Genomic DNA, 26,442 nt, shown 5'->3' with positions numbered 1-26,442 from the left:
GGAGCCGGGTCGGTGGTTGACAGTAGTCCGGGGGCAGGGGAAGGAGGGGGGGCGCGTATGATGGCAGCAACCTTTCAGTCAATCTGGATTAACTCGCACTGAGCCCTGCGTCGCCGGCGAAAGCCCGTGAAAGCGATACGAACATCTGGCTGGATTCGGCAGCACAGCACCAGTCACTCACAGCGCTGCTAGATATTAACTGTCGCTACAAAGGCGTTTTCTCTTCTGGAGGTGCACACAGGCGGATGCGCAGTAGGAGGCGATCCCGCACAGCTGCAGCCTCGCAGCCACACCGGGACCCTTCAGGTTGCGTTTTCCAATGTGTGTGTGTGTTGTTTTTTTTTTTTCCACGGAGAGACGGGGAGTTACATATCTCCGGTGCGAGCCGGGATCGGCGGAGGAGTCGTCCTTTACATGCTGGTCATGGATTTCTTGAAGGGCATCGCTGGTTTCGCAGGCCGTCACATGTTATAGGAGCCAAGACGCGTGTTTTGGGACACCTGAAATATCTCAAAGAGGCACCGTCGGTCCCATTTTAGGCGGAATGCTCTCAGCCCTCCTGGAAGGAAATCAGCCACCCTCCTCTGACTGGGCTTGATGTTTCATCTGCAAGGTAAATTCAATCATTTATTGCCTCTGAACTCTTTTGGGGGGAGCTCTTTCAAAGATATTGACTTGAAGTACTTCTCTCAGGACCCATCTGAGGGGGTTCACATTTTCCCCCGTGACAGGGGTTGTGGCCACCAGCCCAGGACCTGTACCGCAAGGTCAAAAAACCTCCTCAATCGCCTCCGTCTGATAGCAATTTTTTATTTTTAGTCTCCACTTGGCTGCATTCTGTGCTGTTTTTTCTCTCCCTACAGGTGAAACTGAGCATCATGCCTAATGTGGCCATTATTCAGCCTCTCTCTCTGTGTGTCTCCCTCAGATAAATATCCTCTCTGCAGGATAAAGATTTCAGATGTGTTTCTTTGTTGTGCGTTTTATCAGCACAGAGGATCCTGCTGCTCTGTGATATGCAAATCAGTCACTAAGGTGTGATAAAGTCTAAATTAGTAACAAATCTGATGACAGGATGTGGGCAGTGGTGTTGCCAGGTGACTGATGAAGACAGGTGAAAATATGATCTTGCTGATTTTTATTTTCATTTTTTTTTTTTACGAAGGGTGAGGTATAATGTCTTGTGTCGAGTGTTGGTTATCACAGATCTTATTATTCATGAGTGCCCGAGGCACCAGTGTAACTGCTACACCAGTAAAATCAGGCCCACGCCTCATTTTGCTGCCTCTTTTTGCTCTCGCTGCTATGTTAATGCACTCAGTGATGTGGCTCATGTGCTGCTACCTTTCACTGAGGGAAGACGAAGAAGTGATGTGTGGTTCCTCAGCACCGAGGCTGTTTCTGCAGACCAGCTCTACATTCACTGACCCAAATTTTTACTCGTTGCAAAATACGCTTTTGTCTCTGTGCTTTTGCAAAGATTTGGGACCGTCTCAAACTTACACCTGGTCCACATGCTGTGTGCATGCACTGTGTGAGAGTTGTTGTTTTTATTATACAACACAATAAGGAGAGAAGATTATGCATTATTTAACCATTTTGCTGCTGTGTGAGGTTAAAAAAACTCAGGATCCTGAGTGTCTTTGAAAGAGGGAAAAACAGATACCAGTGATCACAGATTTCATTTTGGCTGTCCTAATTTCCACACATATAGATAGAGCATGGTATTTTCACAATGAGATTCAAGGATTTTTCTTTTTCTTCTACCTGAAACTGCTCCTGGGAACTGATTTGACAGACATGTGCAAGTGTGCATGTTCAGGGGGACATGTATGAAACAGGAAATTTTGAGGGTCAAACACTTAATTTTCTGCATTCTAGTGATTTTTATGCATCAGTTTGCACCTTTTCTGCATCATTTTGTCTTTAATTGAATCAAAATAGAAGTCCTATGCTACTTTCATGCTTTTATTGTGGAAGAGACAAATGCACGCTCTAAATATCGAGAAGGATGTGTCCCCTGCGCCGCCCCCCTTTTCGAAATCTACGCCTATGGGCGTGCAGGCCCATACTGTGCAAAATATTCGCTTGACGAGGCCATATTGGTATTCAGAGGCGGTGCTTGTGGATTCTGCATCGCTCTTTCCGGAAGAAAATCTCAGGTCATAAGCCCCCTCACATCAGGGCATGTCACCACGGTGCAAGAATTAAGATCCAAAGTCTGTGATCGGCATTTCAATTTGGCCCCATTCACCCTCAGCGTCTAAAATATGAAGCGTGTTTGTTTATTTATTGCTCCGGTCTCAAGATTTCCAGCATATGAAGGTATCAGTGAATATTCCTGTGATAGCGTGTGAAGGAAAACACTTGCAAAGGGGGAGTTGTAAGTGCTGATGAACAGCACTTCTATTGATGCAGTGGGGTCTGCTTAGTATGCTACACCCCTGGCACGCACACACACACACACACACACACAGATACACACAAAAATATTTTCAAGTAGCGCCACATCAAATCATTTAGGATTTTATTATGCGCAAGACTGAGAAAACGGTAATGATTCAGTCACTCCAAACACTGAATCCAATGCAAAATTAGCTGAGTTCACAATCTCCTTTCTTCTCATCACTGCAGGGTCATAAAAGGTACAATGAGTCTGCTCCGGCCTTCAGACACAACCTCCATTGTTCTAAATATTATTAGGTGATCTGAAAACGAGCCGCTGATTACATCTCACCCAAAACTGACGTTTTCTGTGTTGCCATGGCATCAAGGCTGTCACCCAAGAGCTACTGCGTTCTAACATTGGCAGACTCTGTAGGAAAAGGGTGTCACAGCAGCACATACCCTCATTCACAAACACAGATGTGTTAGTTAGACGCTCCATAACGGCATCAGTGTTTGGTCAGGATGTTTGGACTACGTTTACCCGGCAAAAATTTCTAGCAGCTCAGTCAGAATATGATCCTCTCCAGCAGCTGCAGCAGCTCCATTTGGTTCTCAGGCGGGCTGAGGACCTGTTTCACTGCTTTGTCGATACCATTTTACCATCATGTTGCAGCATCAGTTTACCTCCTTGACACAACAGAGCTTATTTCTGGCAGCGGCACACGTCCAGTTGCTTCCCCCTGAGCAGCGCAGGTGAGACGCTGCCATCGTGTCGACCTGTGTGGAGGCATACCAAGCAGACTTCATCTCATTAACTTCCCCCCTCGCAAGAGCTGCTTTCCCTGACTCCCTGCCCAGACGTGGATTGCAGAGGCTTTCTCACATGAGCTCCAGCATAAGTTCGACCATCTGAAAACATATCCCCCATTACCTCACCGGACGATTGGCATGCAGTATGCTGCATAAGGCTTTTCTTGGCGAATGCTGCCCCAGGGACACCATAGATATCCTTTCCTACAGTGTACTGCTACTGCTGCTACTGCTGCTACTGCTGCTGCTGCTGCTGCTGCGCATGAATGTCTGTCTCCATCGCTGGGGGTTGTTGTGTAGTGAGCTCCCTCTATTAGGCACAAATCCACCCACCGGTGTGCGTGTGTGGGTGTGTGCTGTCAGTCTGCTCTGTCCTCCGAGGGCGAAAACACCCGCTCAGAGGTAGTAAACGAACATTTGATTGACTATGAAGGAGATTATGGTTAATGCATCACTAGATTATCAGTTTTCTTGTTTATTCGTGGCCCTCCCAAGTCGCCTCGCCATAATGAACAGCCCAACCTGGAGGATAATGATTTTTCTGGGGGTGTGACATTTAAAGATGAAGTGCGTGATTGATGAATGCATTGATTGATTATCTACTTATTTGTTCATGTACCTGATGAGTGCAACCTGTTATGCAAATCTCCGTGGAACAAACCGTAATTAAATGCAAATTAGGGGAGACGGCGGAAGACATTTCCGGCCCCGTCTCACTGGCAAGGGGGCTGTCCTTTTGTCCTCACAGAGCGAATTTTGTAGGGATTACCGTTGCCACCATTCTCTTCACGTTTGGCTGAGTTTTCAGCGAGCGGAAAGAAAAAAAAAAGCCCCATCTCCACAGAGTGAATCAATATCACGTCTTCAGCGCCATTCGAGTCTGGAAGTAGCAGGTCCTCTCCGCCTCATTGCACATCCAGAGGCCGTGCCATTCAGAGTCAGAGCAGAAGGTGGTTGGCAACACGAACACACCTACACCTTTTAGACGCTCTCCTCGGATACGCACAAAGAGTAGATATTAAAGTTTCCACTTCGGCCTCACTACACATACAGCAGTGATACTCAACATGAAGCCTGCGGGCCAAATCTGGCCCCTGACAGGGTGCAGAGTGGCCCCCCAACTATTTTCTAATGAGGTGAATCAAACTGCAAATTGTTTTGTACTTTTTGTACACAAGGTGCCAGAGAACGTAAAACAGCATCAAAGTAGAGCTTGTTAATCATAGAAAGTGCCAGTGGAGGATCCTCCGCATCCCTGAACAGAGGTCCTAGCTAACACCCTGATGTCCTAAAATCCTAGAGATGTGCTAAAATCTTAAAAGCATCCTAAAATCTGATAAACGTCCTTAAATCTTAGAAATGTCCTGAAATCCTAGAAACGTCCTAAAATCTGAAAAATGTCCAGAAATCTGAAAAATGTCCACAAATCCCAGTAACATCCTAAAATCCAAGAAATGTCCGAAAATCCCAGAAACGTCCTAAAACCAGAGAAATGTCCTAAAATCCTAGAAATGTCCTAAACTCTGGCAAACATCCTTTAAACTGAGAAACGTCCTAAAATCCCAGAAAAGTCCTAAAATCTGAGAAACTTCCTAAAATCTGAGACGCATCCTAAAATCCCAGAAAATTCTTAAAATCCTAGACACATGTATGGAGCTGCTGCAACCGGCCCCTGGCCTCCTGGTATTTTACAATAGTGGCCCCCATGCAACGCAAGTGTAGTATCCCGGTATTAAAGTTTCCAGTTAGGCTCCGTACAGTTTCTCTGCAGCTTGACACTGAAGTCATCTGCCAGCTTTAAGGAGACAACACTTAATAATGACTCCACTGTCCATTTGCTCAGATCTCGGCACCACAGCACCCCAGACTGCAATCCAGCAAACGGGGCCCCTGTGTGACTAGGTGAGTCCCCTGTAAAAATGGGTCGAGAAAGACATTAATTCATTGCTGCTCGATCAGCAATATTCATGAAAATGTCACACCCAGCGCACTCCCTCCAATGATATCATTGCTCCTTTTGCTATTATGGGCCGTTTTCAGGCGACCTCTCTCCTGCCTCCGTGTCGGAGCTGCGATACATTTTATCCAGCTGTCAACAGACGCCACCAGGCTTCCTTCGCTCCCCTCCTGACGTTAAGAACATGCCCCCACATGGCACGCATGTCACTCCCATCCTGTGTGTTTCCTTCAATCCATGATATTTCCCTCATCCTCCGACTGTCAAGGTTATTACACCGTGAGTTGTGTGTCACAGCTCCGGCGCAAGAGAGGCCTTTTGAAGCATGAAGGCACTCAGCTGGCGGGCTCTTTGCTGAGGCAAGATTTTTATGCACACTCTCCAAGACCCGACGTCGACAATGGAGACATTACCAGCGGACCACAGAAAGCTATAATCATAAATCAGCCGTTCTCTTCTGTATTTAAAGGTTAGCCTTTGTGTTTTTACTACAGTTGTGGGATTGGATCTCTTGTTCCCCGTGTTTGATCGGATTGGTGTTCCTTTCTGTGTGCTGTAACGGGACACCCAGAGGGGCTGAATATTGCATGTTCTACCAAAATGACACTAAATTTCAGTTCTAAAAATAATCACGGCTAATGTCACTCCCGCTCTGGTACACTGTGCGCCGCACCTGCAGAGCTGTGATCGGATCTCCACTGTCTTAGTTTTATGACATGCTATATCCCTGACAAGGTCTCAGGATTCATCAAATGGATCCCTCCTTATCCCCCATCTCAGCTGTGTCATAAGTAAGAGTAGCAGCACAGAGAGCAGAGAGAAAATCAATAGCAAGGCATAGCACATCCTCACCCAGGCACTGGGCCCAATCATCCCGTCCTACTGGCGATATGATCCTGGGAGATATCAGTCTAATTCTGACGAGGCCCTGGACTGCCAGTCTAGACTTTCATCCTTCTGTACACAAACATAAAAGGGCCGGCATTATCATATCAAAAAAGTATGATCGGAGGGATCAAAAGGAGAGCTGTCACAAAAATCATACAAGATTACTGGGGATGTTTCACTCTCAAGACTGCAGGTGACTAATTAGTTTCATGTCTAATTGCACAGCGTTTATTGTTTGTTCAGGCATTGACTCGCTTAGCTGCCTGCTTAGAGTTTGGACTCTCTGTGAATCTCAGCTGTGAGCTGGCAGTGATGGTGTTTCAAATCTAGCAGAAAAGCTTTAACTGTACACAGCAGAATCCCCCCGCTCCTTTTTTTTTAAAGGGGAGCTTTCAGTGCACGTGTGATTATCCAGCTACAGAAATTACAGTTTGATAAAGATGATTCAAAAAACAATCGCAGTTTTCATGCTTTGTATCCTTTAGAGACTTATTTCACTGCTGTAAAGACGGTATTTTCAAAAAACTGGGCTTTCTTTGCAGCAGAAAGAAACAAATACTTTTGAAACTGGTGCTACATAAAAGGGCTGTGGCATTTACTTTTACCTCTGAAGTCAAAGTTAAGGGCTGGTAATGGTGTCACACCAGAACTGATCCGAGTTCCAGTATGGCAAGTTGGAAAACTAAAGAGCGGTTTACACGGCAACACTTCTTGCATTAAATGTTACACTTTTGTTGCAGTTTGGCCTTTCATTCAAACAATGACAGTGTTACGGGAGCCTGAAAGCACAAACTTTGAGAGCTGTTACTGCACCCGTGCATACCTTAAAACTACAAAAATATTACTTTACCTGACTTTTTATATATTGATAAATATCTTATAACTTATCTAGGTCACTAAAAACACTGTGTACAGCTGGTATTAACATGCATTTTGAGTGATCCAATTAAAAGTGGACAGCGCTAAAGGCTGGATTTACACTACATTGTTCAGGTGACACGATTTTTTCCTCTCATGTGGCACACGGATTGAATATGTACCATGAATGTGTAAGCAGCAAAAAAGCACATGAATCAGATATTCTCAGTTAGGTCTCATTCATATATGGAAATAAATCAAGATATGATTTGGAAATCTGCCAACGAGTCTGTAGCCCAAGCTGACAAACTACTCAAACTTCCATCGGCACGAGGGTGAGAAGATAATGACTGAATTTTTATTTTAGGGTGAACTGTCCCTTCACGGCATAATTACACGTGCTTGGAAAGTGGAAAATACAACAATGGAAGACGAGGGTTCAAGCCAGTGGTCCAATGCAGAGATTACGTTTTTTAAGCCTTTGGGGCGAAGTAACTGAGTTCATGTTGAAACAAACACATTTATGGAGACATTTCAGTTTCCATTTACACACGTGTAAGCAAAGTTTAAGCGGTTTTAAATGGATTTGAGTCACTTTTAAGAGAAGATGTAAGCAAAAAAAATCAGATATAGGCAACAAATCAGAATTAGGCATCAAGACTTGTGCTCTACATCCAGCAACATACAGTACAACCACAACAACCACTAGCACACATTGAGATCCGATCACTTAAACCACTTACCGAGCTGGTTCTGGGACACATAAGTTTTGCACGGAAACGCTAATGTGTCCTGATGCGTCCCCGACGAGGACTACATTACCAGTGCAGGATGGAAGGAGAAATGTTGATTTCTGCCGACAGAGATATCTCCAGCTGTAACGACACAAGTAACAAACATGTTACAGAGCAGCTTTACATCATTACTATGCACGGGAAATCTGAACTGTGGTCAGCTGGAGACTCATGATAGGCAGACGTGTGAACTCTGATGTGTCTCTGCTGTTTGGATCACCAAAACGCATGTTAATACCAGGTCTAAACCTGCTCCAAGATGACAACAATTAACTGTTAAAACCTGATTCAATATTACAAATTAGAGCAAAAATTGATATGCAATACATGAATTATCAAAACTTTTCTTACCATCAACCAAACATTTACTTTTATCTGCCATGTTTCTGCATTTATGACATCAGAGTCTGTACATTTTTGCGATTATTTGGACATTACATGATTGCAACAGTAGTATGAGTTACTACTTTTACTAGCTGGTAACCAACTATCTCGTGTTGTGGTTCAACACTGCATTAAAATGTGTTTCTGAAAACATTTTAGGCAACTCAGTAACAGCCACTTGGTTTACATTTGATCTGCAATCATTAGTTATACCGTTTGATCTGAATTTGAGAGAGAGGGGCGGCTCTCTCTCAGTCCACTTTTATACTCTTTTTAGTCTGTGGTGGCGGGCATACAAAATGAGGAAGTATGATATGTAGTTTGAGCACAAAAATGGAAAATGAGCACAGAGATCTGGGTGCTGGCAAGATGGAAGGAATTTCATTTACACATACTACTCAAATTGTTATGATACAACGCTGAAAATCTGCAAAGTATCCCTTAAACCCTCTGAAACCTGGGGAAATAGACTTGATTTCCTTAAAAAACATGAGAAGACAATGAGCAACTAAAAATTCACAAGAAATTACCAAATACCTGAAAATAAGCACAATAAAGTAAAAATAAAAAAAGGAAATTATCTAAAAAAAAACGTTACAATAATTCCCTAAAATATTTATGATAATTATAAACATGTTTTGGTTTTAAAAGTTTTTCCCTAGCTTTTGACAAATAATTTTCTAAATTACCAATTTGTTGCAATTTCTTTGACATTTCTTGACAAGTTGCTCATTGCTTTTTTCCCTTGATGTTTTCAAAAGAAATCAAGCCGATGAGCTCAGGGTTCAAAGGTTTTCAAAGACACTTGAACGCAGCACGAGAAAAGTGATGTCAATCCATGTTTCAAAGGGTTAACTGCTGAATGAATAATACGCCTTTCTCTTTCTCTCTTTCTGCTCTGATGTTTTTTAGGCGTATTAACGTGACTGAAGAGCCTGATGGAGTCTCTCCTGGTTTATCTGATAGTCCTGGGTGTGGCTGTGAAAGCCCACAAAGTTCAGGTCTGCCCCAAACGCTGCGTCTGCCAGGTGCTTAACCCCAACTTGGCGACTCTGTGCGACAAAAAGGGGCTTCTCTTCGTGCCCCCGAACATCGACAGGCACACGGTGGAGATGCGACTCGGGGATAACTTTGTCACCAGCATCAAACGCAAAGACTTTGCCAACATGACCAAGCTGGTGGACCTGACGCTCTCCCGAAACACTATCGGATCCATCGCGCCCCACGCTTTCAAAGACCTGGAGAACCTGCGAGCGCTTCACCTCGACAGCAACCGTCTGTCCCGCATCATCAACGACACCTTCAGCGGCATGTCCAAGCTGCACCACCTCATCCTCAACAACAACCAGCTCACACACATCCAGAACGGGGCCTTTAACGACCTGACGGCGCTGGAGGAGCTGGATTTATCCTACAACAACCTGGAAAGCGTGCCCTGGGTGGCCATTCAGAGGATGTCCAACCTCCACACGCTCAACTTGGACCACAACATGCTCAGCTACATCCCAGAGGGCACCTTCTCTGGGCTGCAGAAGCTCAAGAGGCTGGACGTGACCTCCAACAAGCTCCAGAAGCTTCCGCCTGACCCTATTTTCCAGAGAGCGGGGGTCCTGGCCACCTCGGGGATAATGGGGCCGACGTCGTTCGCGTTGAGCTTCGGAGGGAACCCGCTGAGGTGCAACTGTGAGCTGCTCTGGCTGCGGAGGTTGCGGAGGGAGGACGATCTGGAGACCTGCGCCTCGCCGCAACACCTCGCCGGACGCTATTTCTGGACCGTTTCCGAGGAAGAGTTCCTGTGTGAGCCTCCTCTCATCACCAGGCACTCTCAGGTATAACCTCCAAATTAAGCCGTGTGCACCGTGAGCAAAATATGAGTAACTGTATTCTGTTACAGTGACAGTTTAAAGAAGTCGGCGTTCATACACATTTTTACCTATACATTTTCATGACTTTGAGGCAAATTGTAAAGACGGTACTTTCACTAAAACAACCATCATTACTCATTATTCTACAGCACTAATTTATAGGTTTTTAATATATATATTTAAGTAATTTAGAACAGGATTAGAAATTAATATTTTAATATAACTAAGAGACTGTTGGCTAGTTGTCAGGGGGAAGGGGTGGGTGCAGAAAGAAGGAGGCATGTCCATTTTTTCTTTTAACACTAAAGAGGTTGTTATGCTTTTTATTTTGGGTTAGGAGAGGGGCATACAATTTAAAATAAAAAAATAAGAAGAAGAATTTTGTGAAGAAAACATGCCACTTTTTAAAAATCACCAATAATTATGCCATTTATCACAGCGAGAATAAATAAAAAAACAAAACAGAAATTATCATTGGATTTTCAAATTTCCAACAGTCATTGATCACATGGTGTGTTATTATACAGGTTTGTGAAACAAAATTCAACAACTTTTTCAAAACTTTCAGGGTACAAGGCAAGAAATAGGCAACACAGTGACAGAATCTTGTTTTATATTTGATCAGCGTTTGATCTAGTTTTTCTCGGCCTCCGTTGTCACAGTGCAGGACGCAGTGAGGCGCCCACTTCCTGTTCCCCAGGCTTTTACCATCACAGCTAAACAGGGCATTAAAATATGTTCTCTTTGTGTTTGCGGTGGCGGCCAGAAATATGAAAATGTGGAAGTACAGCTCAAAAGCAAGCAAAACTCTCTGTGGCAGAGGAGGGATAACTGGGCACCGGTTAGATGGAGGTGGTTTACCAAAGTTTGTCTGCTCATACAAAGTAGTAGTAAAGTATCATTTTTAATCGAAATAATGGATGCTCATTATCTTTTTTTAGATGACGTTCATACTTTTTAATTATAATACAGGTGCAGTGCTGCGCAAAAGTCTTGGGCCACCATAGATTTGTTATCTAAAAAAGAAAAGTTTTGTTATTTTAGGTAAGTTGAGGTTATGTATTAATTTATTTCTCAGTCAATCTCATTAAGATACAAACAAAGACTGCAGAGAACATGTACAATGCATTAATACACCTAAAAATTCAGAACAAAATCACTTGTTCAAACTGAAGTCAAAATATAGTGTTAAACATTTTGTGTGTGTGTGTGTGTGTGTGTGTGTGTGTGTGTGTGTGTGTGTGAAACAATCAATATGGAGCTTTGGACATGTCTTGAATGCAACCTGGTTAAAATACACCAAAAAATAATAACTGTAAAATCTCATGTTTTCTGCCCAGAGAGTTCAAGACACGCTCAGTGGAAAGGGAGGTCACACTAAACACGTGCAACTTCAGCCAGTTGAAGTCTTATATTATATTCTTAAATATTTGTGTTTTTAACATTGTATACACATTCCCTGCATGTTCTGGTTATATTTTAGTAAAGAGACTACTGAGAAATAATAACTGTATGATCGTTATAACCCCACTAAAATAACAACGTTTAAGGTCGCCTCAGACTTTTGCACAGTGCTGTAGATGTGATGAGTAATCGTGGTGGTAGAGACTGTTCAGGTTCCAAAATAAAGTTTAAAAATAATTTCCATCAAGTCCCAGACAACCATCGAATTTCTCTGATAAAAACTGTCTGCTTTCTTCCCAAAACTGTCAGTGCATCATGACGGAGGGAGCTCTGTGATTACACAGGGTCAAAGTAGTAAATGTAATAAACCGTGATTGTTGCAGGTTTTATTGCACTCACCCATGATAATGCATTTTTTCTGATTTCACCATGTGTCCAAAACTACCACAAGTGTTTCTGGCACTCTCTCGATGCACTTGGCAGGACACACCTGACTGTGATCTGGCAGTGCTCATTGGTTGACAATAATCAGTGGTGGACACTAACGAAATACATTTAATCATTTAAATAAGTACTGTACATTTTAAAGACAAATATTGTACTTTTGACTCCTCTACATTTCTGTGAACCCTCTCGTTATTTGTTACATTTGCTTTGAAATCAGCAAATGATCAGCAAATTTGATTGTTGACCTCGCACGTGTTACTCAGAGTGGGCAGAGGTCATCAGCGGGCGGCGTGGTGTTAGTGATGGCTACGGCTGCAGATAGAGATCAGCTCCATGTTTGAAGTTTTTCAGATAAGGAATTCATATCCGGGCGGCACGGTGGCGTCGTGGTTAGCACTGTTGCCTCACAGCAAGAGGGTCCCTGGTTCGAAACCTGGTTGGAACGGGGTTCGGTCCGGGCGGGGACCCTTCTGTGCGGAGTCTGCATGTTCTCCCCGTGTCTCCGGCTTCCTCCCACAGTCCAAAGACATGCAGCTCAGGTTGATTGGTGACTCTAAATTGCCCTTAGGTGTGACTGTGAGTGTGACTGGTTGTCCTGCGATAGTCTGGCGACCCGATGACAGCTGGAATTGGCTCCAGCCCCCCCGCGACCCTTACGAGGACAAGCGGTTACAGAAAATGACTGACTGACTGAATTCATATCCTTAAAATGATTGCTGTTTACTGTGCAAAAACGTCATCACAGCCTACAAGATTTTGCCATCCATATCCAACAGGTTTTTCATTCTACAGGTTAAGAAAAGCAAGTCTGTGCATCCTGTGGGTTGTTTGAGAGTCATTTGGATCTGTAGATGTATTGTGACAATATACAAAAGAAGACGCTCCTTTCTCTCTTCTAAATTTTGGCAAGATTGTGTATTTTTGTTTAATCTTGGAATTTCCAGCTTGGCTCCTACAACAGGTCTAAAATACACAGCTTAGACAAAATTGTCAAATTTATACTGTAAAGTGCCAAAAAAATGCATCACTGAAAGCCATTCAAACTGCAATTTTTGGATCCCACGGCCATCAAAGCATTAAACATGCATTGTATTATTTGTGGGTTTCATTCTGTTTTTTTGCCTTGGAATTTGTCATTTTTACTATTTTCAACCTGATGACAAAATTTTTATCATATTTGTCACATGGAAAAAATACATGCTATATCAACTAGCTGCACTGTCACAATCAATGTTGCTGCAAATCACTGACCTATCCCAGGCTGTGATTTTTTAAAAAATCTACTTTGCATGTACTATATTGAAAGTAATTCTTTTTGTGTGTGTGTGTGTGTGTTTTTTTAATCTAAAAGCATAGTGGCATCATGACAAAAACCTGGCATTTAAAGGGTATTGATATTTATGATTAGGACTGATGTTGATGAAAAAAAATTCAAATGAAATTGAAAGTAGAAAATAATATTAATGTATACCATTTTTAAAGCTTGATTATGAAAAGCGCTTTCTGTGCGCAGAGCGATAAGAGTGTGTGTAATATCAAAGCTGTCTCTAACTCAAGAAATAATTTGACTCAGCAACTTTCACTTATATTAGAGTGATATTTGACCAGAGGTATCTATACTTTGACTCCAGAGTGTGAGTTACTTTGTCCACCACTTACAATAATGGAGTCTTTGGTGTCTTCTTGTGCGCACTGAAAGTGAAATGTCTCGTTATCCCCCCTATTCTGGCGCCTGAGCCACCAAATTGAGCCGTGTGTGCGGTAAGACACAGCACTCACTACTCTGTGAGCCAGGCATTGGATTCTGACTCAGTTAATCCTAGGTGGCACTTTGTGCTTTCTTTGACTGTCACACCAAATATTAGCTTTCGAGCCAGAAGAGTCTTACTGTACAAGACGTGTGGGACTCATCTGGGCCGCTCGGCTAACTGAATATTGTAAAATATATTGGACTAAATATATTGGACTCACTTAAAATATGGAGTCAAACTGTGGCCTGTGGAGAGTTTTCGAGAAGTTCTTCTTCTTTCTCAGTTATCGTTTAATTTAATAAAGATATTTGCAGGAGCTCTTATTACAGCGGCAGAGCTCACAGTGATTTAGCCTCTTGATTCATGCATCCAAACAAAATTATCTGATCAAATCTTTGCCAAATAAATACAGCTATATCGCCTAATTTACATTCAGGAGACTCCCTTTGCATAATTGCAGAGGAAATTATGTTTTACTTGGACTCCATCAAACACACTGTCACATTGATTATATTGCCTTCATAAGCATGCTAATTCAATATCACGACAATGATCAATTGTTAGTTATATTTACAGAGAAATAAAGCTTTTAAACACAACATTATCAATAAGGGCATTTATTTAAACATCTGAGCCAAACTTACCGCACAGAGAATCACTGTTTGACCGAGATGTTTTTCATTTTTTGTGTTTTCTTGCATTATTTAACCCACTGAAACCTAGGTTAAATGTTCTTGTACTGCTTTCAGGTGCTTTCAGGTATTTAAACCTTTGAACCTTGAGCAAAGTGATACAATTTATTTAAATAACATGCAGGAAAAAGCAATGAGAAACTTGGTAATTAATGTTCCACAAATTGCAAGAAATAATATTAGATTTAGAAGATTATCTTAGGGAGAAATGTCTAGGGAAAAGAAGAAAAAAAGCTTAAAACTACATTAATAATGATCAGAATTACATGTTTAATTATATATATTTTTTTAATTAACTACTTAACTTCTTACAGGTAATGACCTGAAAATTAGCAAGAAATTAGACAGTCAATTAGCTGGAAAAAAAAGGTAAAAGAACAAAAACATGAAATGACCTGAAAAAGTCCTAACATAAAATAATACAAATAACAATAATATGTTTGGGTTTTTTTGTATCCCAATTTTAAAAAATGTAATTACCCTTATTATTAAAATCATTTTCTGATATGTTTCCCTGATGATTTTCTATTATTATATAATATAATTTTCAGGTCATTTTCTTTCCCTTTTGTTTTTGCAATTTGTGGGACATTTAGAGCTAACTTGCAAATTGCCTTTTTCTCATGTTTTTGAAAGAAATCAAACCAATGTACCCGTGTTTCAAAGCTTTAAATGCTTGTGAAAGGCGTCTGAACACAGCACAAAAAAAAATAATTCACATTGTTAATCAGTGTGTCTCTTAACATCCAGCTAACCGCTTTTACTCCCTCTCCTCAGGAGCTGCGAGCTTTGGAGGGTCAGAGTGTGACTCTACGCTGTAAAGCCAGGGGCGACCCCGACCCCATCATCCATTGGATCGCCCCCGACGGACGCCTTATGTCCAACTCCTCCCGGGCTGCGGTCCACACAGACGGCACGCTGGACATCCTCATCAGCACTGTCAAGGACTCGGGTCTGTTTACTCCCCAGGGGGGCTGTGCTTGTGTTGTTGACTGAACAAAATGAGTTGTTTGCTTGTGTACGCAGAAGACTATCGGGCTGAAGTGTGTGTCTACATCAGGCGATAAAAGTTTAGAGTGTGGAGGAGTGTCGGCTCGCACACCGACTGAGGTCGCAGAGGAATGAAAAGTGACCTTTTCACCTTGTTGGCTTCGTTTTGGACATGTATAAAAATGTGCTTTCTCACATCTTTATGGCCTTGTTTACACCTTTTATTAACATCATGTCTTTGGTGATCAGATCGCCTTCTGCCCATGTTTTTGAGGGAAATCAAGGCAATTAAACCAGGTTTTAAAGGGTTAACTGAAGTTTTACAGTATATACACCACGCCATTCACATTATGCGTACCGAATTAAGTGTTATTAGTATTGGTATTCCTTTTAAGGAACAAAAAATCTTAATTTTTTAAACAATACCCAGCCTTGGTGATGTTGAAGGACCGTCTGCTCAGTCGACATCCTCTTCTTGTGTGTGTGTGTGTGTGTGTGTGTGTGTGTGTGTGTGTGTGTTACTCACCGAGAGGTGATCCAAAGCAGCTTGTAAGATGACGGAGTGACTTCCTTTGTGGTTGAAGTAATCCTTTGCGTTGTAAAAGGGGACAGTGATGGGGATGCGAGAGCCATCTGTTGCTCCCCGCATTGGGGGGACCTCCATCTCTCCTTGAAACCATCCACAATCTCCCACAGTCTGTCCACAAGAGGCAAACAATTCAATCGGTGCTGAAGTGTTTGTATAATACGACAAACCCTCTAAACACTATAAGACATTGCTGATTTGAATTGCTGCCTTATGCTGGTTAAAAACAACAATGCAATTGTTCTTTGGCCACAGAAATAATTTGCATCTTCTTTACATAAAGAGCTGCGAATTGAGATCAGATTACAGGTGGTCACTCGAGACGCATTCTAATGCCCGGTGTGAACAGACAGACTTACACCATGCTCACACTAGACCCGCAATCGCCCTGATATGATAGCTTCTGCACAGCTTTTCAGAGAGGCGCTGGGGATAAGATGAAACGAGACGAGATGATACTTTACTGTCTTTTTCACTGAAATTTGTCTTGCATTCTCAAGCTCTCAACAATCTGCAGAAAAGCATAAAAAACACATTAAAAATACATCTGTAAGGTCGCCCACCAGCAGTCATTAGAAAGACTACACAATAATCGACCGTATAACGGCTCCGACAAACACTGCTATGTGAGAAACACATTCACATCATCAATATCATACATTCAGAGAAACCTCGGTCTAGTCACAATACATGAGGAATATAATTCCAATCCATGTTGTGTTGCTGATTTCAAGTCCATTTGTGAGTACTTTATAGAGCAAGCGTGCAAGTCGCCAGCTGAGCATCACCTCAGAGCCAATCAGAGTCGATCATCTGTCACTGCCACTCCTTCAGCTAGACTACTGTCACAACAAAGACAGAGAAACACGTTTGTGGGAGCAGATCGGCTGGCGGATGCTGGACGTTGCTGGTGTGTGTTGTGTCTTCATCACCGTACTGTTGTGAGCTTGTTGTTAACGGTGTAGTCGATCCTCTGTTGACCTAGTGACGCGACCTTATGCAGCGTTAAAATGAAACCGGCAAACGGTTGACGGCAGACCGACGACACCTCCTGGACGAAACAGTTTAAACTCAAACTGACGGAATGGCAGGACGTCAAAATATAATGATGATGTGTTGCCATGGTGATGTGTCAAAAAAATGGAATGATGTATTAAATGCAATTATCTCGTGTCGATTATTTTATGTAATTATTGTAGCAATTTAAACGATTGTTAAACTCCATATTATCCAGCTGGTATTCCACCCAGTTCAGCGCTGATCACCTGCCACATGTCCGCTTTCCTTATAACATCTCAGGAGGATTACAGTTTTTTAAGAGAAAATTACGGTTGTTGTTGCACCAAAATTATTAGCTTTTTGTAGTCCAGATCGACCATGTTTTCCCCTTTCGTGGGAGCTACACAATATGCGGTTAAAAACTTCGGGTGTCAATGCCATCTACTGTTGCTGTTGTGGGTATTCTCTGCCAGCCTTGCCTAATTTTAGCGTCCGGCTCTCATTAAAATGACATCCAGCATGCCGTCCATAGTCTGCAGGGTCCTTGTGAAGGCAGCATTACTGGCTAATGCTAATGCTGAGATATTGCTGACATAGAAACAAACCCTAACCCTAACCTGGTATACAGCAAATCATTAAAAAAAAACTCTCCCCAGCGCTCTGCTGTTGCTCTTCTGCTGAAAAAAGCACTGTATGGACACTCACCCTACCTAAAGCAAATACAAGGAGTTTTGACCGATTATGAAACGGTCTCAATTTAACTCTGATGCCTCTAAATCAGATGCCAGTGCAGCGTGCTGTGGAAAGACCCAGATCTGGCTTAAGCTGGCACCTTCAACAGTTTCAGCAAGACTCCTCCTATGGCCAAAGGAAGAGCTTCCCCTTGCTGCTCTACCTGTCCCTGCTGATTTTGTCCCTGCGGCAGCAGTGTCTGTCTGCAGCGCCCTTTTCTACACTAAAGCAAAACAAAAATATCACGTAGAATATAACACGTCCTCTAATACAGAACAACATTAATGTAAAAGCTGAGCGGTGTGGAAATGGAGAGAGAGGGGAAATATACTCGGACACAATACTAATCAATCACACCTAATATGAAAACAAGTTGTCCACTTGTCCTCAAGACGCACGTTAATACCAGGTGTAAACAGAGCCAAGGTTTCAATGGCTGAATCATCACATTTAAAAATGTCAACATGTTTTCTCGCTGAGAGTTAGACGAGGAGATCATTATCACTCTCATGTTTGTCTGTTAAATATACAGTAAAGCTGCAGCACAGCCAGCAGCTGGTTAGCTTAGCACTTAGCTTAGCAGACTGTAAACAGAGGGAAACAGCTAGCCTGGCTCTGTCGAAACAACAAAATCCACCTTCCAGCACCTCTCTTAAGCTCACTAATTAACACCCCATATCATGTTTGTTTAATCCATACAAAAACGTAATGTAAAAACGGCTAGGTGTGGTTTTATGCGGTAATGAGTCATACCATTTCTTGGCCAGGAGCAACCCCACGATGAGGAGTAAAAAACAAACATGCATTGTTTTTATACTAAGATGTTGTATGTGTTAAACAAAAGACATAAAGTGTTAATTAGTGAGCTTTATATGTGCTGATAGGGAGATTTAAAGGAAAAGTTCACCACAAAATGAAAAAAAGCTTATTTTTTCTCTTGCCTGAAAGCCATTTATGAGTCTAGATTGTTTTGGAGTGAGTTGTTGAGTGTCGGAGATATCGGCCATAGAGGTGCGGTGCTCAAATTGCCCCGAAAAAAGAAAAAGAAATTGCATTTAAAAAACTCAACAGCAATGTTTCTTTCCAGAAATCATGACCCGGTTACCTAAGATAATCCACAGACCTTGTTGCAAGCAGTTAATGTTGGAACTATTTTCTTTCTACCGAACTACACCCACCAACCTAATCACTGCGCAGAGGGAACAGTGCATCTACTCATGGATGAGCAGATGCACCTCGTGTTTTCACCCCGTGAGAGCACCTTGTGTATAAGCCTCAGGCTTTTTGACCTCTCCTGACACCTTTTTTTGTTTCTTTTATTCAACTGAATTTTATGCAGTTTTTAATTGTGTACAAATACACTAAACTAACCTCAGTGTGTCGTACAAGCTGAGTGCCATCTAGTTTTATTATATTAGAGAGAAGTAAGACATCTCTACGACAGATAACTCCCAATAACCAAAAATATCTAGATTGATAAAAAGCACTTTATATATAAGGAAAAAAAATGTATTTTCATTTTGTACAGAGCCATGCTGGCTGTTCCCACCCTTTCCCAGTCTTTTAGCTGAGCTAACCAGCTGCTGGCTGTGAACTTGTATTTACTGCACAGATATGAAAACAGCATTAACTTATCATTTCACCCTCTGCAAGAAAGCAAAACATTACCACTGAGCCTCAGAATTCCCAAGAGATAGCATTTTGTTACCTTGTGCTCACAAGATGTTGACTTAGATATGTTTTTATTGTGGCTTGCAGCTCTTATCTGTAGATCTCAACAAATATCAGGCGGGAAGATAATGGATTTAGTTTGTGTTTCAGGTTCCTTCACCTGCGTGGCCTCCAACCCAGCAGGCGAGGCTCAGCAGACGGTGGATCTGGTCATCGCTAAACTCCCTCATATCACCAACAACACAGTCGCGGAGCAGGAGCCCGACCCCGGATCATCAGATATCGCCACGGTGACTAAAACGGGCGCAGAGGCGGGAGGGCTGCCTCTGGGGAACGCGAAGACGAGCCAGGAGAAGAAAGTGGTGATTGCTGAGGCCACGTCCACCTCGGCCATGGTCAAGTTTAACTTCCAGAGGAGTATTCCTGGAATACGCATGTTCCAGATCCAATATAACGGCACCTATGATGATTCACTGGTTTACAGGTACACAAATAGACCTCATCTGAGGGGCTGTTTGTCATTTATGTGAGGGGTTGGTGCAAAATGGGGAAGGCACTTCAAATATTTTTTTGAAGTACTGGGGAGGGAGGTTTTTTTTTCAATTTTTAGGGGAAGGACATTCAAATTTAAATGGTCATATTTTGTATTAATTTTAAATAACCTCAAAATCTTCAAGATCACACCATTTATAGTCATACAGGGAGGCTCAAGGATTAATATTTGTAGTTCTGGAGAAAGTCATGATATTAAAAAGAAAAAAAACACATCCCTGTCTGACAAGTGAAGTACAGTCCCTAAATTAAAGAGGAAATGCTCTTAGGAATATTTCACTGGTCTTTTCATAAAACTGGAAACAAACACTTTTAAAATTGGCGCTACATGACAAGAGAAAACAGAGACAAAGTATCGTGGCATTTACTTTTGTTCAGGAGGTAAAAAACCTACAACTACCAGAATGCACTTCACAGCACCAGACCAATAAACGCTCCTGCTGGTGAGTAACATATGCAAACTCTGTTTGAACGTGCTACAGTACTTTTTCTCTGTTTTCTCTGGTCGTGTGGCACCAATTTCAAAAGTATTTCCATCCTTCTACTTCAGAGACATCCTCGTTTTATGAAAGGACCATCTTTCCAGCAGTGAAGTACTTCTTTAATTCACCGAGTTAGAAATAAAAATCTGCTGGCTCTACATGCTGTTTTTCCCGCTGTCTCTCTCATCCTCTCAGCTGTCCACTGAGCAGCAGCTCGGAGGCTGCCACAGTACATCATGTTTCAACAAACATGAAATTATTGGCAGTGAAACAGGCAGGGACATCACAGTGACAGTGATATTTTAAAAGAAACTGATTGCTTATTTGAAAACATTATTACTTATTTGTCGTTACTGCTAAACCTCCCCTCAGAGAGTTCGTGACTTGCTGCTAGTTGGTTTGTTTATACGGACGTTTGCCTGCTACGGCTTCACACAAATTTGTTCCCACAACATACGTCTGTGGTGCACACAAAATTAACTTGTTCCCATAACATAAGACCTTGTTCCCACAAGGTAAATAACTTGTTCCTGCAAGATAAGAACTTGTTTCTGCATGATAAATTTGTTCCCACAAGATAATTATTTGGTGCACACAAGATTAAATTGTTGCCACAAGACAAAGTACTTGTTCCCACAAGATATATAGCTTGTTCCCACAAGACAAATAACTAGTTAACTCAGGTTAAATAACTTGTTCCCACAATATTAAATTGTTCCCACAAGATATATAGCTTGTTCCCACAAGACAAATAACTAGTTAACTCAGGTTAAATAACTTGTTCCCACAAGATAAGAACTTGTTCCCATAAGACAAATAACTAGTTAACACAAGATAAATAACTTGTTCCCACAAAATAAGAATTTGTTCCCACAAGATCAGAACTTGTTACCACAATTTTTGATTGTGTATTTAAAAACCAAACCAAAAAAAACCCAAAACACTTTTAGGATCTCCATACATGCCATAACAGATTCTTGGTTTATATTTGATCAGCTCTGCCTGATTTTATCATTTGCTCTGAGTTTGAGAGAGAGGGATGTCTCTTTCTCTATCTGCTTCTACACTTTTTGTGTCTGTGGTGACGGTGGGCGTAGAAAAATAAAGGAAGTACAATCTACTGTTTTTTTTTTGCTTGTAAATAAGCAGGGAGATCTGGGCACTGGCAAGATGGAGGGAAGTTTATTATAGTTCACTTACACATACTGCCTACATTGTAAAGACACAAAGCTGGTTGAAAATCTGCGAAGTATCCCTTTAATCTCATAAACAAACCTTTAATTTGAATCTGAATGTATATGCCAGTAAACTTAAGCTGATTGGAATCATATTATTAAAAAACATCCTTGAACCTCATTTTACCTCTATAGTCTGCTTTGATTGCTTAAATCCCTTTAGATATTTAGTCATTAAGAACTGGACTTGGCTGTCGACATGATTATTTGTGGTGCCTATTAATCCTATCAGGAAGACAGACTAATGCACTGCATCTGACTTCGTATTCTTCGACTCATAATCTCCACCCCCCTCGCGCGAGTGTATCATTTACTATGTGCAAAACCTTGATAATGCTTAATCAACAAAATCAAAACAGAATGTCAGCACTAAGCTGCGGACTGATAGGAAGATGAAAGAGTAGTCAGCCAGTGTTTTACAAAAAGCATCAGAGGCTTTGCACATGCCCATCTGAGAAACCGGCGTACACAGCGCTCTTTCAAGCCTGCCCTCTCTCCCTCCGTATTTAGTGCTAATCACTGTGATATGACAGCATCGTCTCATGGACCCCTTTTTTCTCCAAAGGAACTTCTAAGTCAACTTCACATATGGTGTTTGGCAGTGGCCACCGAATTCAGGGGACATTAAAGAATTGGCTCTGTAATCCTGATGTGAACAGACGGACTGAAAGCAACCTTTTATCAGTAAAGACGCTGGCAGGAAATAAATCAAATGTCAGGAGAGATTATGCCAAGACAGATCTTAAATAGCCCCCCGAGAGATAAATGATTGTCGTGTCATTTTATCCCCACAAAACAATAAGCCGCATAATCTGATTTGCCTCTGTTTCCTTTCATTTAGCCCTCCCTAATCTCACAACGCTTTTCTTCTGTCTACAGAATGATACCCCCGACGAGTAAGAGCATCCTTGTAAACAACCTGGCGGCCGGTACGCACTATGACCTGTGCGTGTTGGCGATCTACGATGACCAGGTGACCCTGCTGACCGCCACCAGAGTGATAGGTTGCATCCACTTCACCACAGAGCCGCAGTACCTGAGATGCCATTTCATGCAGTCGCAGTTTCTTGGGGGCACCATCGTGGTTATCATTGGAGGGATTATTGTAGCCTCAGTGCTCGCTTTTATCATCTTCCTCATTGTGCGCTACCGGGTGTGTAACCAAGGAGATGCAGATAAGGTCAGTTTGGCACGATTCCCCCATGTTTTGTTCTTTTTCTGTTCATTATTTCTGTTTATACTAAATCATAGCCTGGTAAAATCACCCTGATGATGTGAGCACAGGACTCAGTTTCTCCCTCTTTATCAGTCTGAACTCTGCTGACTGAAACACTTCCAGTGGGCTCGAGTGCTCGCCTTAACACACAAACATTTTCCTCTTGTCCTGATAGTAGCACTAGCCTCTACTACATAAATACATTACCAGTTAGACAGTAACATTACAGTACTGTGCAAAAGTCTTAGGCCAACGTAAATTTGGTGTTTCAGCAAAGCTGTTATGAGGTTATGTTTTTTTTCCTCAGTCTCTTTAAGATACAAAGAATACAGAGAACATGTTTGATGTATTGAAAGACCAAAAAAGTCAGAATAAAATTACTTCTTCAGACTTTAGTCAGCATTTCGCGTAATGTAATTTTACAACCATAACAAAACATAGCACCAACAATCAATATTAAGCGCTGGACATGTCTTAAATGCAACCTGGTGTAAGTACACCAGAGGATTAGTATTGTAAATCTCATATTTTCTGCCCAAGAGAGTATTTGCGTTTTTAATACAGTATACATATTTCCTGTATATTCTGGTTGTATTTTAGTAAGGAGACTACAGACAAATAAATATGTATGATCATCATAACCTTAAAAAAAATAACAAAGTTTAAGTTGGCCTAAAACTTGCACAGTACTGTAGATCTAAAAAATACAATTTATTTATATATCCCATTAGTATTTGACATGTACCTCGTTGATAACAATCCCCATGAGGTTTTTCGTGATACAATGGCGTTGCCAGCATATTTCGGCATTTCTCATTCAGCAGCCAGCTGCCTCTGGACTGCTGAATACAAGCTGGTAGCTTGTGAACACCGATCTGCATGGCTGTGATCCCCAGCTTTGAAGCCTGTTGTATCGGCTCCTTCATTAGTACAATCAGTGGTAAAACAACTATGAACATTGATTTGTACTGAGGAACATCTTCATCACCAACAGAGCCAGTTAGCAAAACAAGCTTTTGCCAAATCCAGTCAGAAAAACGGCGAGCAAGTCTTTTCCTCAGAGAAACTCCGCTGGTGTATCCTCTTGTTCTGGTTTAATTGTTGTTATCGACTCTATTACTGAATTAACTTCCCTTACATAGAACCCCAGTAATGAGTCCTAAAACCTGGAAATCTGTATTCCCGCACCGAGGGTTCCCTTGTCTCAAAGTCAATGAGTTTTTTTTTAATGAATTTTTGGTTAGAAGCCTGAAATTGGGTCTGTGGTTAACAAAAGTCAAAGACACTTTCACAATTTGTTCTACAACATAAAATATGTCAGTATATGCCCCACTGGCAGAGTTTGAAACTTTAATGTCTTAAAAAAGACGATTGCTAATAAGTGGCTGAATGAGACTATAGCTTTCATGCAGAACACAGATTTACAGCCTCGCAGTGGTGGTGACACGACTGTAGAGTAGTTTGTTTATGGCCTAATGTTAGCTTTTTACTTACGGCGATTAAGTTTAGGCTTCAAAAATACTGAAAGTGGTGTTCATTTGTGTAGATTATCTTGCTGAACAAAACGTCTAAGTATCATAAACATTTGTTGGCCACAGAGGTTATTTACTGCTGTGATCCAAAATTCAATAGAAAAATGCGATGTTAGCTCCCAGGCTGGCTTTCAGAAAAAACGCCACCACTAGGGCACTCTATTTACATTATTTACAGAAGATATAAGCACTTTTTTAATTTCAGCTCAGTGTGAGAGTCTTGTGTTTTTGTTTTCAGCTATAGTGCACAGTGTTTCTCCGCCCTGCTCAGAAGAGAGAGCAAAGGGAGTGGTGAACAGCTTAATACAGCCACACAACAGCTTACTTTCTGTATTAACCCAAAATCTATTGGAAAAATCCCATAGACTCTTTGATGAAGGAAGCAAGCTTCGTCAAAGCTTAGCTTCTGAGTTGGCCCTACAAAAAAACATCATCCTGAGAGCCACAATTACTGTTTTACAAGCAGCAGCCTGCGTGTCACGTCTTCAGCTACAACACAGTCCCTGACTGGCTACTTATGTCGTCAACTACAGTGCAGATCTTTGATTTGCCAAACTGGATTGTAATTTCAGGAAAGTGTTTGGGGTGACAAGGAAACCTGTGAGTTAAACAAAATGTTGAGTTTACATCATCAGGATGGTTTTACCAGGCGAACTAAATCAGGGCTGTCTAACAGAATTCTTCTCTCTCTTCCTTTACTTCTCTCGTCATCTCAGGCTCTAGAGATGGGGGATATTCGGTCACTGAGCAGTGACGGACAACTTCAAGGCTGTGGCATTCCCAAATCCCTCTCCAAGCAGGTCCTGCGTCCAGAGAAGAATGACAAGGAGTGCCTCCGAGTTGCCCTGCCACCCGCCGAGCCGGTCAAGCAGCGACCGCCCGTCGTTGTAGCCACCACCAAACCCTCTGTCCCCGACTGCACTGTCTCTACCTCTGCTGCCAGTCACAGTTGGCACCCGGCCTCCCCGGGTGCCCCAAGGCCCAAACGCTCCAACGCTCCATCCAAACCCTCAGAGTCTCGCCGAGCCGAAGCTCAGGCGGACGTAGAGCTTGATAACATGAACCGGAATAACTCATCGGAGGTTAAAATGACCACCGCCGTCGCTCTTTCTGTTCCTGGCCAGCCCATCAAATGGACTGCGGTCCCCAGGGGTCCACGGCCCCAACAGGCCTCTCGACATTACATGACTGTGCCTGCAGGTGGAGTGAGGGTGAACCGTAGGCACTCCCTCAATGCAGACTCATACAGGGAGCGCTGCTACGTGGCCTACCCCAAACCTGGGGCCAGCCTGCGCTCCAAGCGGAGCCTGTCAATGAGCGGGGAGCTGCCACAGCTGGAGAGCACGACAAACATTCACCGTGCCAGGGACAAGCTCTCCCGCTCTGAGTGGCTTCTGGAGAGCACTTTATGATTTGGAGTTTATGACCTGCGTTCTCTTGTTTTCTTGGATTGGATTTGTGGTCCGTTGTGGAGCAGACAGGGATTTTATGCCTTGTTTTGAGCTTTTGCGCTCGCCATTGAGGGACCTCTAAGCTTCTCTCATATACTGTATATGGGGCCATGGAAGGCATACGGGGTTATGGGAAGCGTTTCACATTTGTTTTCTACCTTATAACCTATCAGTCGTCTTTGTAGCGACGTTTGAACTTTGAAGAGAGGCACAACAATGTATAAAATAACATCATGTACAAAAATGTTTAGTTGTGTGAGATACTGTACATCTCAGCACAACCGTAAGTGTTCATGTGGTATTGAATGCAGTAACGTGGACATACTGTATTATAACAAAGAAAGAAGCACACGGGGGGGGGGGGGGGGGGGTTATTATATTCGCAGTCTCATCGCCTGTTAACTGAAAGTGATACAATCTCTGTAGACTTTGAACATGATTCTTGTCTCCAGCTCTACACACAGACGGTGACATGTCTTAATTACCTTGGTGGTGGTTCGGAGAGATTACGAATGTGCTTTACATCCCAGAGGTGTTGGAACAGAATGTAGTAGACAGACAGCGCTCCATCTTTTCATCTCGAAACCCCCCAGACGCGGCACAATGCAGTACTTTTGTGGCACAAGTCGACTCGAGCCTAATACTGCCCTCCGGTTTGAATCGATACATTTTTATCACATAATTACATAAAGACTCAACCCTGATAGGATTCCTGTCACAAACGATTTGAGCGACAATTGAGCCAACACCAACAGCAT

General features: G+C 42.3%; 1 protein-coding gene across 1 annotated transcript; it reads left to right on the top strand.

The window, feature by feature from the left end:
- The first annotated feature begins 574 nt into the window (after nt 1-574).
- Nucleotides 575-26,025, top strand: lrfn5b (leucine rich repeat and fibronectin type III domain containing 5b). Its single transcript, XM_042504021.1, has 6 exons — nt 575-613; nt 8,992-9,908; nt 15,016-15,190; nt 19,367-19,700; nt 22,365-22,665; nt 24,950-26,025. The coding sequence occupies exons 2-6, from the start codon at nt 9,018-9,020 to the stop codon at nt 25,643-25,645; spliced, it is 2,397 nt and encodes a 798-aa protein (XP_042359955.1). The 5' UTR covers nt 575-613; nt 8,992-9,017; the 3' UTR covers nt 25,646-26,025.
- The last annotated feature ends 417 nt before the right edge of the window (nt 26,026-26,442 follow it).

Source organism: Plectropomus leopardus, chromosome 16 (genome assembly GCF_008729295.1).
Source record: "Plectropomus leopardus isolate mb chromosome 16, YSFRI_Pleo_2.0, whole genome shotgun sequence".
In the NCBI taxonomy this organism is placed as follows: Eukaryota; Metazoa; Chordata; class Actinopteri; order Perciformes; family Serranidae; genus Plectropomus; species Plectropomus leopardus.
Note: the sequence above shows the minus strand (reverse complement) of the source record. Positions and strands in the feature narration are given on the sequence as shown.

Coding starts and splice junctions, on each gene's coding strand:
- lrfn5b (XM_042504021.1), top strand. CDS start 9,018: ATGGAGTCTCTCCTGGTTTATCTGATAGTCCTGGGTGTGGCTGTGAAA. Junction 9,909..15,015: donor TCATCACCAGGCACTCTCAG/GTATAACCTCCA, acceptor CCCTCTCCTCAG/GAGCTGCGAGCTTTGGAGGG. Junction 19,701..22,364: donor GATGATTCACTGGTTTACAG/GTACACAAATAG, acceptor TTCTGTCTACAG/AATGATACCCCCGACGAGTA.